Source organism: Tachysurus fulvidraco, chromosome 2 (assembly GCF_022655615.1).
Source record: "Tachysurus fulvidraco isolate hzauxx_2018 chromosome 2, HZAU_PFXX_2.0, whole genome shotgun sequence".
Lineage (NCBI taxonomy): Eukaryota > Metazoa > Chordata > Actinopteri > Siluriformes > Bagridae > Tachysurus > Tachysurus fulvidraco.
In genome coordinates this window covers 8,040,463-8,056,156 of record NC_062519.1, presented here as the reverse complement: position 1 = coordinate 8,056,156, position 15,694 = coordinate 8,040,463, and the positions used below count along the sequence as shown (strand labels likewise).

Here is a 15,694-nt window from a genome sequence, read left to right as displayed (position 1 = left end):
AAATGATTAAGGTTGTTGGTGTCCAAACCTGGTTTCTTTAGAATTGGAGTTACAGCAGCTGTTTTGAAAAGAGAAGGAACAACCCCAGTGGTAAGGGAAGAATAAATAATATCCATTATAAAATGGGACAGAGAGGAAGCAGTAGCCTTAACAAGGACAGTTGGTAAAGGATCAAGAACACAGGTTGAAGATTTAGATTGATGAATAAGTTTTAAGATATCATTAATTGTGGGCAGAATAAACTCAGAGAACAATAGTGTAGGAACAGGTAGAACTGAGACACATGGAGTAGAAACAGGAGTGGCCATAAGTTGACGATGAATGCATTCAATTTTTGAGGTAAAGAATGATGCTAAAGTATTGCAGAAATCAGATGAGTACAAATGAGAGGGAAGTGAGTCGGGGGGTGTTGTAAAATTTTTCAATAAGGAAAAAAGAAGCCTTGAATTCCCTTCATTAGAACCGATTAAGCCAGAATAGTATGTAGATTTAGCTTTAGCAATAGTGTCTATAGTGAGACATATGTTCTGAGTACATTTCCTTGTGGACAGTAAGGCCAGTTCTTCTGAAAAGTCTCTCAAGCTGTCGTCCTTTTGCTTTTAATTGCCGGAGAAAAGGAGTGAACCAGGGTGCAGTAACAGTAAACGAAACAGTCCTAGTCTTAACTGGAGCAAAAGTATTCAACAAATTATGGAGACTATTATTGTACTGAGAGACCAAATTATCTGGAGTGGAACAGCTGTCAGCCCTAGGAAGACTTGCAATGCTTAAAGACAAGTTGTCCAAATTAATGTCCTTGATTTTCCGGAATGATATAATATGTGAAGATTTTGATTTGAAGAGAGGAAGATCAACATTAAAGGACAGTAACAGATGATCAGTACATGGAAAAAAGTCTGCACAAGATGCCCTTTACTTGTAAGAGAGCGGATGTTAAGAAGACCGAAACTGACAGTGCTGTTGTTGCTTGGTCTGGTAGCCGAGTTATCCAGGTTCGCCAGCACACGCTGACCGGCGCGGCGACCGGCGTTCCTTGGTGGGCGCCGAACAGCTGACCATAATGACTTTATATCACTTGATTTATTAAACCAGAAGTTCCGCCGAGAGCCACGATGAATATATTTCCGCCTAGGCAGATATAAGATGTCCGGATGAGCAAGCAGTACAGGAGTTATTGAATCATATAAACACGGACGGAAACTCAAAAGTTCAGCAGCAGAGTATTGAAACAGTACTGCGGACTGTACAAGATGCAGTACAGTCCAGGCAAGTACAAGCCATAAGCAATAGATCCTCATTGTAGTCTATGCAGTGTATATGATGTTAATTATTGTTATCGGGGAGAGCAGCGGCAGCCAAGACGCGCCAGCGTTCACTCAGACCCGTCCCACAATCTACGGTTGGGGGGATGGGGCACGCCTCACGTGACGGTGCCCATCCCTCCCCTGCACCACCGGGGCGCTAGGCCGTTGGCTCTGCCACAGGATGTGCTTCAGAGCATGGCCCCCCTCCAGCGGGCACCTCCCTCCACTTCCGCCCAAAGTCTCTGTATGGATGGGGGAGGCCCGCCGCCTCTCAGGAGGTCTCAACGGCTGCAGTACGTGGCTCCGGCCGTTCGGGTCATGGAGGCCGGTCTGTCTGCCCTGCCACAAGATGTGCTTCAGGGCACGGTTTCCCTCCAGCGGTTCGCTCCCCACCTTTCCACCCGAAGGTTCGTTGTGGAGGGGGAGGGTCCCCCACCTCTCGCAAGGCACCATCAGCTGCAGGGCTTGGCCCCAGCTGCTCTGAGTGGGTCAGAGGCCAGCCCTGAGGGGCTGGTTCCCCTGAGGAACTTTGACAGCTTGGGAGGAGCTGCCAGGAGTCTCCCGGTGGCTCCTGCGGACCATAGAGGACGGCTATCCGATTCAGTTCGCATCCTCTCCTCCCCGTTTCAACGGGATGTGTCCCACCCTGGTGGGACCCGAGCAGGCTCTGGTCCTGGAACAAGAAGTGCACACACTCCTGAGGAAAGGAGCCATCGAGGTGGTCCCCCCCTCGGTTCGAGAGTCAGGCTTTTACAGCCCGTACTTCGTCGTTCCGAAGGGGCAGGGGGTTTTCTCTTGGGGAAACCCATATCGTTCCATCAAGGTCTCACGGCGTGCCCTTCGAGCCTTGGATGTTTGGAAAGGCCCTGTGTTGGGGGCTCCATGTCGCTGTGTGACGCTAACGACGGACGCCTCCCTCACGGGGTGGGGTGCGGTCATGAGTGGCCACTCCGCCCAAGGTCTGTGGAGCGGCCCACGTCTCTCGTGGCACATAAATTGCCTGGAGATGATGGCGGTGTTTTTGGGGTTAAAACACTTCCTCCCGGACCTGAGAGATCGCCATGTATTGGTCCGCACGGACAATACTGCGGTGGTCTCCTACATCAACCACCAAGGAGGCCTCCGATCTCGCCCTTTGTACAAGTTAGCACGAGCGGTCCTCTTGTGGTCTCGGGACAGACTCCTCTCTTTGAGGGCCATTTATATCCCGGGACGGTTGAATGTCAGAGCAGATGCCCTGTCGAGGCAGGGGCCGAGGCCTGGGGAATGGCGTCTCCACCCCGAGGTGGTGGAGTTCATATGGCAGAGGTTCTACAGAGCCCAGGTGGATCTGTTTGCGACCCGGGAAACCTCGCACTGTCCCCTCTGGTTCTCCCTCTCTCACCCAGCCCCGTTAGGTCTGGATGCCATGGTGCAGTCGTGGCCGAGGCTACGCCTGTACGCCTTTCCTCCGATTGCACTGCTCCCTGGAGTTCTGGAGAGAGTTCGCCAGGATGGAGTTCATCTCCTCCTTGTAGCACCTCGATGGCCGGGCAAGCCATGGTTTGCGGATCTGGTGTCCCTACTCGAGGGCCCTCCGTGGGAAATTCCTCCCAGGAGGGATCTCCTCTCACAGGCGGGCGGAACCCTGGTGCACCCCCACCCAGAGCTGTGGAGGTTGTGGCTGTGGCCCCTGAGGGGGCACAGTTCATAGCGGCTGGTCTCTCTACCGAGGTAGGAGAGACCCTTCTCCGCTCCAGAGCTTCCTCCATTTACAGCCCCTGAACAGGAGCGACAGAACCGACTGTGTCCAGTGCAAGCACTGGTCACTTACCTCCACAGGACGAGTCCACGGAGAGAATCGGTGCAGCTGCTCGTCTGCTACGGCCCTAACAGGAAGGTTTTCCTGGCCGCTGTGCAGACGTTGAGCAGGTGGGTAGTGGATGCAATTGTCGGCTCCCAAGCCCTCTGGGGTCCGAGCTCACTCCACCCGGAGTGTGGCGGCCTCTACAGCCTGGTCCGCTGGAGTGGCACTCCAAGACATCTGTGACGCTGCGGGTTGGTCCACCCCGCTGACCTTTGTCGGGTTCTATGTCCTTGACCTCAGAGCCACCCCGGGCTCCTCTGTCCTACGTGCAGGTGCCGAGGCTCTCACTCTCTAAGCAGGGTCTGGTCAGTGTGGCGTGATTGGACACTCGTTCCCATAGCGTTTCGACGCAGATTGAGTTCCGAAAGGGAACGTCTCTAGGTTATGACCGTAACCCTAGTTCCCTGAGGAACGAGACGCTGCGTCTCCGTGCCACACTCCCTGCATCCCTGCGGCGCTTACCTTCTCTCACAGGAGCTAGTGTCTTGTCCATCTCGCAGCCATTTGTAGCTTCCTGTTTACGCGACATCACCCGCCGATGACGTCACGTTCCAAAGCCTATTGGTCAGATTACACACGTCGTTCAGAGCGTGGTCACGCAGAGGGCGTTCCCATAGCGTTTCGAAGCAGCGTCTCGTTCCTCAGGGAACTAGGGTTACGGTCGTAACCTAGAGACAGTCTCTAACAATGATGGAAATAGTCACCAATACTCAAACCCACCATTTATCTGGTTTCTTCTTGGTGTCTGGTTTTGTTAATTTGGGTAGGTTCAGGAATTTGGAACAATAAGCTTAAACTTTGATAACCATAGTTTCATGAAAACAGGTTTAGAGAGGATTTCGATGTACTGTAATTTTGGATTCTATTTCTCCACATAGTTGAAAACTTGATGTATAAGGGGAATCAAGATTTTTATTTACAGTGCTAAAAAGTTCAACAGAGTACCTGAACATTTACAACTGATCAATGACAGTTATTTTTCCTGTTAAGGTTTATGGCATAAATTTGCATATTCACACACTCTCTCACACACACAGTCACACACAGTTACACACGGTTTATCAGTAAATAGGAAAAGACCATGATTTGGACAGGCATTGTCCATGGCTCCTTTTTTGTTTATTTATGGACTGCTAGTTTCAGAGACCACCAATGTGATTACTAACCAGCTGCTTTGCATGTCACACACTGACATCCTTAAACATCTGATCCTAGGTCCACCCCTGCTGTCATGTATGAGGCAAACCACATCCGATGCAATTAAATGAATTTCGATACACTATATATTAAAGATGTTCTCATATACAATTGGAATACAATGAAGAACATTTTGATGTTTTTACTTCAAATTCACAACACCATGGTTAAAACATTGTCAACGCAACTTTTATAATAAGGGTAAAATGAAAAACATGTGTTTTTAAAAACAAACAAAAACAAAACAGATGCACACCTTCAGTGCCTGCAGCAGTGGTTGTGGCGAATGTGCAGTGTTAATTACATTTATCAAATATAATCAAATTGTCTTGCTATTCATAACATCTTTCGATAATCTAAATGTAAACTTTATACCTCTTCAAAGACCACTTCTGAACAGTGGTAAAGTGCTGCAGAGAAACCGACGTTGTTCCTTGGTATGTTTTATGTACACGCTAAACACACACAACCTGTGGGTTTTGCTGGAAACCTCTCCATGGTTTATAGGCTGCAGTGCAACATATATACAGAAGGGCTAAGAGTTACACAGGGCAGAAATTGGCTACAATCATGCAGTCCAGCAGGAACCGTAATGTTCAATATGCCAACATGACTATAATACCTAATCATGTCTTATCAGAATTTTTACATGTACTTATTCCCATATACAGCATTTTCTTAAGGAACATTTGGGCAAAAACAACAAAAATAGAGTGAACACAATTTTGCTCAGCATTAATGTGGTTGGTCAGCCAGTCTGATACCTTATTAAGGATAACGCAACTAACAAGTAATAGAGGTCAATTGTAACCCTAATACTGTCCATATCATAATTAATTTTTCCATATATTTGCTTTAAATTAGAAGTGTTTTGAAATCCTGCTTTTCCTTCAGAACACAAAGGCCAGGGGTGGAGATAGATCTGATCCAACTACTCAAAAGACTTCTCCTAATCCCATACAATGCTGTACACAAACATGACAAAACATTAAATACACTTATCCAGCCTGAAATACATTGAGTTGTTTCAATCTCCTACACTTTTGGCTTGACATGATAGGAAAAGCCCATCTGCAGGAAGGCTTACTTGTGCTTCTGATCACTCCCACTTGCTCCGGCAGAAAGTTAGACAGCTCAAGCAAAGTTGAATCAATCCTGCACACTCCTGAAGTTATATTTGTTTGTGCCTGCTGGTGAAATTTTTTAATAAAATTTGGTAGTTCTTTTTTCACTAAAATATAAACAAATCTGCAATGGAAACTAGCATAATTGTGAACAGGGGGGAAAAAACAGTTACTGTAAATAAAGAAACAAACAAACGTACGAAGGAACGAATGCACACACTAATCAATGTGTCTTCCCACTCCAGTGACTTTTTATAGAGTCCTGGATTATTTCCTTTCCTGATGCACACGTTTAGTTCTAGTCACGTTTGTAAATAAACAACGATGCCATAGAGTCACAGTTTTATCTTTATCTCTTGTTTGACTCTAAGGGATGGCATGATATCATCAGATTGCACTGAAAATGTTTTGTTCCTTTTTAGAGATTACAGTAAATCCTACTGTGTATAAAAACACCTTGGCAAGACTTAAGAATTTGTGTGTACTTTGAAGCAGATATTTCTGGAAAACATTTTGGGTTAGACGGATGTCCACCACGTTTTAGCTATAATTGTTCTGCACTGGAGCTACAAACTGAAAGAAGCAATGAAATGTAAAAAAAAAAAAAAAGCAGATATTTCTCTAATTCATTTTGGACTGTTTTCAAATCCTTTGCCTTGTCAAACAAAGCTGAAAAGTTTGTCCACAATTCGTATAATAAATCCACTGTTTCAGCAGTGGCATTTAGATCAAATGGAATATCCACTATTTTTGGAACACAGGCTTCAACGTAACACCTATTAAACAATTCACACTGTTGCTAGGAGGAGAATGAGATACATAGCTCCTAAATCTGGCAATGGAAATGATATCAATCGTGTTGTATAGGCACAATGGTTAAAATGTGGCACAAAACCGAACATGCTTTTTTTTTTTTTTTTTGGTCTTTCATTTCTATTATTTTTTTTTAAATATATATTTTCTCCCATTTTCTCCCAGGTTTGTGATTTGCCAATTCCATCCACACAGAAAGGGTGAAGTCAAACATGGGCTTCCTCTAAGAAATGTGATGCCAGTTCCTGCATCTTTTTCAACTGCTGCACATGCAGAGATAAGTGCTTTCTAATTCTTTATTTTGCACCCATGAGCGCACAGATGCTCGTGATCGGCTAGTGTCGCTCTGACAGACATGGGAGATAAAGTATGACATCCCTCCTTCTCAGACAGCATGACCACAAATGATGGTATCATCAGGATTTTAACTTCCTTTGCTTTTCTTCTGTGCCACTCAGGAGCCTAATGCAAAGTCAATCTGATTATCCTACTGTGAAGCTCTGTTCCAGGATGCCTTGAAGTTTTAAACTCTTTAACTCTCTTTCTTAAAAGCAACCATTGAAAATCGGTCTAGTCGGATCATAGATATAAAACGAGCGACTTCTACCTCTTCTGTCTTGTCAAGTGCTGATAATCTCATAATTGCTGCAATTCTGTCATGATTTAAAAGTACTATTATATTAATATTACAGATTTAACAGGTTTAAAAGGCAAAACCTAAACGATGTTTTAAGTAAAACCCAAAAGTGAAAGCCAGAGCATTAAAAGTTCTTTTTTGTTTGAAACTCAACCTAAATTCTGCTTGAAAACACCACATGATTAATGTGCTGCAGCTGGAGGCTGATTTTATAGGGGTCAGGAAGATTACTGTATGGCGTGTGTGATAATTTACCACAAATATGTAAGTCCAATTTATAAACCTGACAGCTGAAATGCCATTTCCAAGGTCATATCCTGTATAGCAGCACAGACAGCCCATACTTTAGCTTCACCATCACTGATCTGCAGCCGATTTGGGAGTAAAATATTGAAAATTGTATCCCCCTACAGTCCAGTTCTAAAACATATCTGCACTCCTTAAGATCAGATCCCGGAAGCTTCGGATGAAAGGGCCAAGTACAAATTGCACACGGTAAGAACTACGGACCATAAAAAGTGTTGCTCAGATGGTAGGATTGCTGCGATCGCAGGTCTCTGCTTTTTTCAGTCGGCCTTTGCTGAAGGTCTGAATGGAGCTCAGGAGGGCGCTTCGGCCCTTGCCGTTAACGGAAGGGGGATGGAGGGCCGGAGGGCTGGGCTCGATCCCTAAAGAAGGTGGAGGAGGTGGTGGAGGCGGTGGAAGGGTCACTGGCTGAACACCTGCAATGACCAATAACAAATTTTAGTGTTACCAGAGATGCACAAATAAACCACATAACCCTGCGTTCACATCAGTAGGCAACAAGATGTTCGTGTTGGCCCAAGTTTGCCTCCTACGTACTGTAGATGTCATGACCAATACAACAGACACATGTGGGCATAACTGATCAGACTAGCTTTCAAATAATGATAACCAAAATATTCAAAACCCGAGTATTGTTTTGGATCAAACAAGATTTTAGAATCTTGTTTCGATCCGATTTAAGCTCTACTGACTTGGAAAATCACAGATAATGCTGTATCAGGGTTGTTGGCAGTAAACATTGTACTCGCACATCATACACCAGCTCAGATACTTCAATCATCACTAAAGTATAATCATTAATAATCTTCATAACACTCCAAGGACTATAATAAGCTGTGAGTTTAAACATCTTGCTTTAGTTGTGCTTTATTTTGCCAAAAGGCCAGTAGGAACCAAACACAAGTTACTAATAAGTTGAAACTGGAAGAAACACAGAAACTACAAACAAATCAAGCCAATCGTTTGGATTTATATTTTCCCTGCAAATTGGGAAAATGACTGAGAGGTACGGCGAGAGAACGGAGACAGCGTAAGCATGGCGCTCTGAGCATGTTTTGCTGGGAAGCAGACATTTTGTACAGTAGCGCATCATATGCTGAAAAGCAGTAGAAGTTTAAAAACACCTTGAGTGGCTTTGTTGGTGGACACTTTTCACTATTTAAACAAGCTTTAGTCTATCACATAAACTGTACAGTGTTCCTAGATTTGCTGCATATCCTTTTATTGCAATGGACTTACAGTGGGTTCAAACAGTATATAGACAACTTCAGATTTTTTCCACACACTTTTTTTGCTTTAAAGATTTAATTTATAAAGGATCTCTCTTCAAAACCTGTTCTCTTCTATTATCTTGGTTCTGGGTTGTTGATCAGAGGATCGGGGTTCAAGGCCCAGCACAGCCAAACTGACACTGCTGGACCCTTGAGAAAGGGCGCTGTATCATAGCTGCCCCTGCACTCTGACCCCAACCTCCTCAGTTGGGGTATGTGAAGAAAAGAATTCCACTGTGCTGTAATGTATATGTGCCGATAATAAAGGCTTCTATGGCTTCTATGTTAAGATGAGGAACTTGCCTGGAGTCTACATTCAGTTTGTACATTCAACACAAATTGTGTTGATACATAGATCTGGGAGAACCTGCCAGAAGGACAACCACAAAAACCACCTCAGAAATACTCTGTTAATTAGGGATTTATGGTAGATTAGCTAGAAGGAAGCACATATAACAGGCACCTAAGGTCTCGAAGGAGCATGAAGAAATAGATGGCCTACTATGTCTCTGGTCTAATGAGCTATTTAGGCTGAACCGGAACCATTACTTCACAAAAAAAAACAGCTGCTCATCAACTGGTCATCCCTACTATGAACTATGTTGTGGACGCTTCTCGGTGGCAGGGAAACGTCAGAATTTAAGACAAATGCAGCAAAATACAGAGTGCTGTGTAGAAAACCTCATCCAGAGATCATACAACCTTAAAGTGGAGCCGATATTCAACATTCAGCACAGCACTGACTCAAAGCATATGGCCAAGCCAATGCTGAAGATGCTTCTGGTCAAGTATCTGAATGTCCTTGAGTGGCTAAACCAAAGCCAGACTTGAATACCATAGACCATCTGTGGAGAGATCTGAAGATGGCAGATAACAGACTCTGCTCATCCAATCTGTCTGCCCCAAGAAGGCTTAAGGCTGTGATTACTTCCAAAAGGTGGCTCTACAATTGACAGATTTTAGTTTTGGGCTAATGGCTGACAGCAAGATGCAACCAAAAAATGCCCTGCTGAATTTCATGTACTCTGGGTTGTAAATACACTCAAAAAATGCAGAATGGTCAATGTTTAAATCCTAAAAATGACCACAATAAGTAATTAATAATACATATTTTTTTAGAATATTTTTATTTGTGTATTTTTTAATGGATAAAAGTATAAATCACAAAAGACTTTAAATTTATACACTGCTGGTGAAATTGTCCTTCAAACCTTTGTGTAATTCTGCACACGCTCCTTAGGTTTATGACCTTGATTAGTGTCTAATGACTTCATTAACCATTAAGGGTTGGTGCGTGATATAAAATAAATTCCGAGGACTATTCATGCAGCAGTATATTGGCAATATACTAGTCTTCAAAAAGATGTTTACTTCCTTCTATATCATTTTATTATTTATTACACTATTTCCTTCTTCAGCCTTCTGTGATTTCTTTATTTATTTATTTAGCCACATTTACAGTGCAACTGCTTTTGTTTAAAAGTGTCCTAGGGACTAGATGCTATAGAAACTTTAACTACATGCAGACTATCTGAATAATCGGAATGCAAAGCCCAGGAGTTTGACTTAAACATCCGCTCACTCCATTTCAAAATACGAATATCTTTGCACGACATAAATTTTGAAGTAACTTGTGGCCTTAATTCACAGAATCTGAAATATGTCAGATAATGTTGCAGTGCATCTAATAATATGAATAAAATGAATAGTGGACTTTTTTGGAGATAGAATTAAGTTTAAAACGGTAATTACTTTCATGTAGAAAGTTTCTGCTAGACTACATGGCCAAATAAACTGCCAGCTATTTCTGAGAAAGTTTTTGGTGATCTAGTTGCACACCTTTAGCTTTTGCCTGCCTTTTTTTTTTGCGCTGCAAGCAACTAAAGATCGATTGATCATGGAATTGACCCCCTTTTTTGAAATACACCCTGCATGGCAATACAACAAAGATACTGCACTATATACTACATAACATTCTAAATACCATATTGAACACTTGCATCCACATTCAGACTGATTGTCTGTTATGTCTTAAAAATATCACTCCGTCCTTTTTCCAGAATCACAATGAAGACTGTTTGTGTTGTCGCTCGCTAGTGTGAACGCAGGGCACATTTGCTGAAACGAACACGAGTTGCATGCCACATCTAAAGCTAAGCAGATTGATGCACTTACCATGTGGGTTAACATTCAAGCTGCAGCATTGAAACTTTCATAACAATGTGCCCACAGTTACAGGACTGTTCTTTTGCAGGAAGTGAGCAAAAGCGCCACTGTGTGCCGAATGCAGGGTACACGGTACCCAGCATGCAACCTGAAATAGTGCTCTCTGTCCAGATTTACAAACTCAAAATTCCATCAAACCTTTGATTATACTATAAAAGTTTGATATAAGCTGATGGCCCGATTAGGATTTCTTTTATTTTCCATCGAACCACACCAGCAAGATATGCAATACATAAAAAAAAAAAAAATCCATTCCAAAACCACCAAAATTAATGACATCATGATTCCCAAAAATTCCCAACACACTGAAACGTGCTGTGTCGTCAGATCCCACTAATACCAAAAATCTTCCTACTGTCTCTTATAAAGACTATATAAAATGTCAAGGACAGCTGAGCAGGCCATTGCAGATTGAGATGTCTTAAAGTTGCATGAACCCTTCTCAGTAGGTCAGATCTGTAATCACAGAATAATGTTTCATTGAGTAAAATAAACACCACCTCGGGTGTTGGAGTGCAATCGTAAGCACCTATTATAGTAATTCTAGAAATACAGATCATTATATGCTGTTAATTTCTTTCTTCTTTGCTACTGAGGAAGGACACACTGCAACTTTACAACAGAAATAATTTAGTATATGATTACTTTACCCCAAACATGTTCAATATGGTGCATGCTCTACTTTGAAGACAGCACGAGAGGGGAAAAAAGAAGCAGATACATGTTACTCTTCAATTCATACAAGAAATATTAAAATGCACAACGTGTCTGATGTGTAGGGTGTGTTTAAAAAAAAAAGAGATTATTCTTACTGAGAATGAGAAGGAGTTGTTCTGTATGAATATCTTTACGGTAAGAAAGAAACCTACTATTTTCTAGTTGCTGTATTTTCTGGATTACAAGAGGGTGTTTTCTTTTTGCCCTCTAGTGGGCGCTGCGACTTAGAAGAGTTTACTGCTTATAGATATTTAAACATGAACAGAAATATTATATATATATATATATATATATATATATATATATATATATATATATATATATATATATATATAAAAATTATTAATATTATTATTATTAATAATATATATCGCCTGTTATATGGATTCCAATTGTTACGATATAGATCGATCCTCGCAATGAGGATTTCAGCTCAGTAAACAAAACAGCTCTCAATTAGTGCACTAAAAACCAAGCTGGATTAACTAACCTGGAAAGTGACTCTTTACGGGTGTCTTATACTTTGTAATATCCGGAAAATACAATACCTGATGTGTGGCTTAGAAATGGGATGACTGTGATCATTTTATTTCCTAACAAACAAATGAATATGAAGTGTATATGTTCATGCCTATAACAATTTATAAACCTATGAATACCTGGTGCAGGTGGAGGAGTGGGAGAAGAAGGACAAGTAGGTGGAGAACTCGCTCCTGAACCTGGAAAATGAACGCACGGATAAAACACTTCAGCATTTTGATCTCACTGATACTTCGATTCAGAAACCATGTTTTTACGAGCGGTTTGGAAATGAACGTGCTGGAACCGCCGTATTTTATTTAGAACCAAGTTGGTTGATCGTGTTCATGCCCTATTTGGATGGGATTAGTTTTACATGACGAGGTAGTGGTAATGCAGTTATTACCAGTGTATCCATAGGAATTTGTGCCTGAATCAGGTATCTTTGTCGGAAAATGGCAAGATACGGAGACAGTCCGAAATGACTGACACCCTGCTGTAATGTACTACCGATCTAACACAACCTGCACTTCCTTAAAGGTCATATATTTTGCTTTAAAGATAAGTGATACTATATAGCTCACATGGAAACACAAACGTTAAGCGGCAAGCTGTGAAACTTGCCACTGCATCTTTTCAAAATGCTATACATGTAACATCACAGTGCAGCTGAATACGCTCAGAGAAACGAGCTGACTACCCTCTCCCATATAAATGAGCTTAGAGATGAGTGTGATTGCTTAGCTTCATATCAACCCTTCCACCCCTACAGCAGGGCTCGACTGTGCTTACTTACTGTATCTCTCAAAAGATTCTCTATGGAATTATTAGAGTGATTTCTTTTCTTGTGTGAATTAATCGGACTTACTACGGATCCTCCAGCAATATACTGTATGCCTGGAAAATGGATCTTGCCTGAACAGTACTTTGTTTGTTTTACTCGTATAGAATATAAACCTTATGAAATTTTCCATTCTTATTCCCCAAACATGCCTTTGTGAAACCGATGACTATTACATCATCATAAGCAGAAGAAACACTAGAAATTCAAAGAGCACTTATAAAGGATGATTAGCCAAGGTGAAAAAAATTATATATATACATATATATATATACACACACACACATATATATATATATATATATATATGTATATATATATACACACACACACACACATTAAAAAAAAGGGTAGTTATATGTTATAATCGTGGATAAACAGTGGATAAACAACCTTATATATGTACCACATAGAAACCATTTGAAACACTGAAAAAAACATTAAATAAAGAAAAGACATAATGAAATTAAGTAAATGAACTAAATAAAATACTGAAATTGTCTTACCAGAGTTGTTGTTGTATTTGACAGAAAAGTCCTCCTCATTTTCATAGGTAGACTGTCTGGATTTCTGAATGCAAGGAAAAAGCAGCAATTTATCTACATTGTGTATACATTTCCATTCATCGTTCATATCTCTTTTTTTTTAAAAAAAAAAAAACAGCACACTTTTAATTAACGTTTGAATGTGCTCGTACCTTTCTGGCAAGGATCTTCCTCTTCCTTTTCTCCTCTTCAGAGCCGTGGTGACTCTGTGCCCGCGTCAGTCTCCTGTGCTGCTGAACCTGCACAGTGACAGCACTCTGGTTAGCACTGATAACACCAAGCAATCAATTACCTCTAATTGTGTGTTTTTCCACATCATGGAAAATTAGAAGCTCATAATGCACCAACCGCTCTCTGTTCCTCTAGAAGACGTTTTTCCAAACACTCTTTGGACGATTTTATGGCCTCTTTCAATTTGGAGGTGACCTATAATTTAGAGATGAAAAACATTCTAAGATTATATTTTACAATTAGAATCATTCTTTAGCTAATTTATTACTTTGGCAGCTAATACGACTTGGATAAAACCTGGGTAATATGACTTTATTGTTATGTAAAAGAACGCTTCTAAGATAAGGTCATTATATACATCTTATTTGATTCCTATTTATGTACAGTAACATTTACAGACAAAATGAATAAGGCTGTCATCAGTATTTTGATGCCATCTGGGGTTGTTTTATGTCTTTTCTCCCATTGTGCTTAGCTCTGCACAGTAGCTCCAGTTAATGTTGCAGAACATTCATGGGATTAGTTAGTTGTTAGTTACTCTTTTCACTTGTGTTCTAGCAGCTATAAATAGTTTCTGTCTTGAAGTCTTGAAGACAAAATATTCAGCTTGTCATGTTACTAAGAAATATGCACTTTTTTCAGTCATAAAGACTCAACAACAACACAATAATGTTGTTAATCTGTTTAGTAACAGCCTAAAGTTTTGCGGATCGTCGGCCATACGAGTCCATGCAGACAAAGTGTTACTTCTTAGACCTAGAATACTTGGAAATTGAAAGAATAAAGTGTGTTTGTGGATTAGATGTAATGTAATCCATGTAAGAAAGTACAATTACCTTAAACTGAGCTTTCTCTGTGTTGAACAGCAGCACGTCCCTGAATAGGCTACAAGAGCAGAAAATCCCAGATTTGTCAATTATTTCCATGACAATTACACAACAGTGGCAGAACAATGGATTGCTACTCACGGTGTCTGTAAGAGCTGAGAAACTGTGGGCATCCCTGTTTTACATGCCTCAGTGGACAGGATGGACTGCAGGACCGAGACTACGAGAAATACAGTCAGGTCATCACCACACTTTCAGTACGCGTGTGTGTTTAAGAACATAATAAAAAATTTATATATTTATTTTTCCTAACAGACCGACTGAAGTGTAGGGCACGGAGGGATACTGATCCACAGGAACGGCATCAGGTGGCCTTCCGTACGTCATTTCGTACAACAAGTGACCAAAGGAGAAGACGTCAATGCTCTCTGTGGTCTGCATGATAAACACAAATATGATATACACGTTAGATAAAGGGGAAAGTTCAGTGCACTGTATTAAAACACTTTACATTTCTACATGCATTTTGTCTACATTTTGTTTACTAGGAAGTGCTGATGTGTTCAAACTTGATCTCCTGACTACAGGAGACAGCGGTGTCGCACGTGGTCAGCCTTTTCGCTCGGATGAGAGAAATTTCAGTGCCGAATATGGTTTCAACAGAAACGTGCAACTGATTGGTGTATATTTGGTATTCTTACTTTTTAATGCAATCATATAAATATCTTGTCCACTAACTGACCCCCACCTCAACCACAGACGTCCCTAGTTTCCAAGCCATCACATTTTAATGACAAAACAAAACGTCCATGACAATCTGGTCATGGAAAACAGATGAATGTTTTTAAATTAGACACTTGTTTGAGTATTGTTAAATATTATGTATTATAGACTGAATGAATTCTCATCACAATAATTTCAGAATCATTTATCATAACTTTCTTCCATAGTATTTTACAATACTTTTAAAAATACTGCATTGCCCTAAAATTATTTTCCTGTTTTTTTTTAAAGAAAATTTTAATATATAATGCTCATTTAATTTATCTAAAAGAGGGAGATCTATAAAACTATTGTCCTTTTTTCCGCTTCCTAACTGTGAATGAAATATAGAACCAAAACAGAAAGTATTGATAAGAAACAAACTGTCTGTTATAGCACTATTGGACATGCTATATATAAAGAAATACACTCTATCAGTACACACAAATATCACTTACAAATATCATAAGACTTAACAAATAATCAACAACATGACCCAAAACATTGAATGTACTATGAAAAAAAATG

General features: G+C 40.9%; 1 protein-coding gene across 4 annotated transcripts in view; it reads right to left on the bottom strand.

Annotated features, from left to right (window-relative positions):
- Positions 1-4,042: 4,042 nt before the first annotated feature.
- The window catches only part of pxk (PX domain containing serine/threonine kinase), a 25,641-nt gene continuing 13,989 nt past the window's right edge, over positions 4,043-15,694 (bottom strand). The window contains exons 11-19 of one of the 4 annotated variants that reach the window (XM_047806760.1): positions 14,722-14,839; positions 14,546-14,624; positions 14,414-14,462; positions 13,695-13,772; positions 13,499-13,585; positions 13,308-13,371; positions 12,101-12,160; positions 11,375-11,405; positions 7,418-7,643 (exon numbers count right to left, since the gene is read on the bottom strand). In XM_047806760.1, coding sequence (XP_047662716.1) covers positions 11,386-11,405; positions 12,101-12,160; positions 13,308-13,371; positions 13,499-13,585; positions 13,695-13,772; positions 14,414-14,462; positions 14,546-14,624; positions 14,722-14,839 — 555 coding nt within the window. In that variant the 3' untranslated portion in view covers positions 7,418-7,643; positions 11,375-11,385. Of the gene's footprint in view, positions 7,644-11,374; positions 11,406-12,100; positions 12,161-13,307; positions 13,372-13,498; positions 13,586-13,694; positions 13,773-14,413; positions 14,463-14,545; positions 14,625-14,721; positions 14,840-15,694 lie in introns of all 4 variants that reach the window. The other 3 variants (XM_047806761.1, XM_047806758.1, XM_047806759.1) reach the window with 3 other exon arrangements.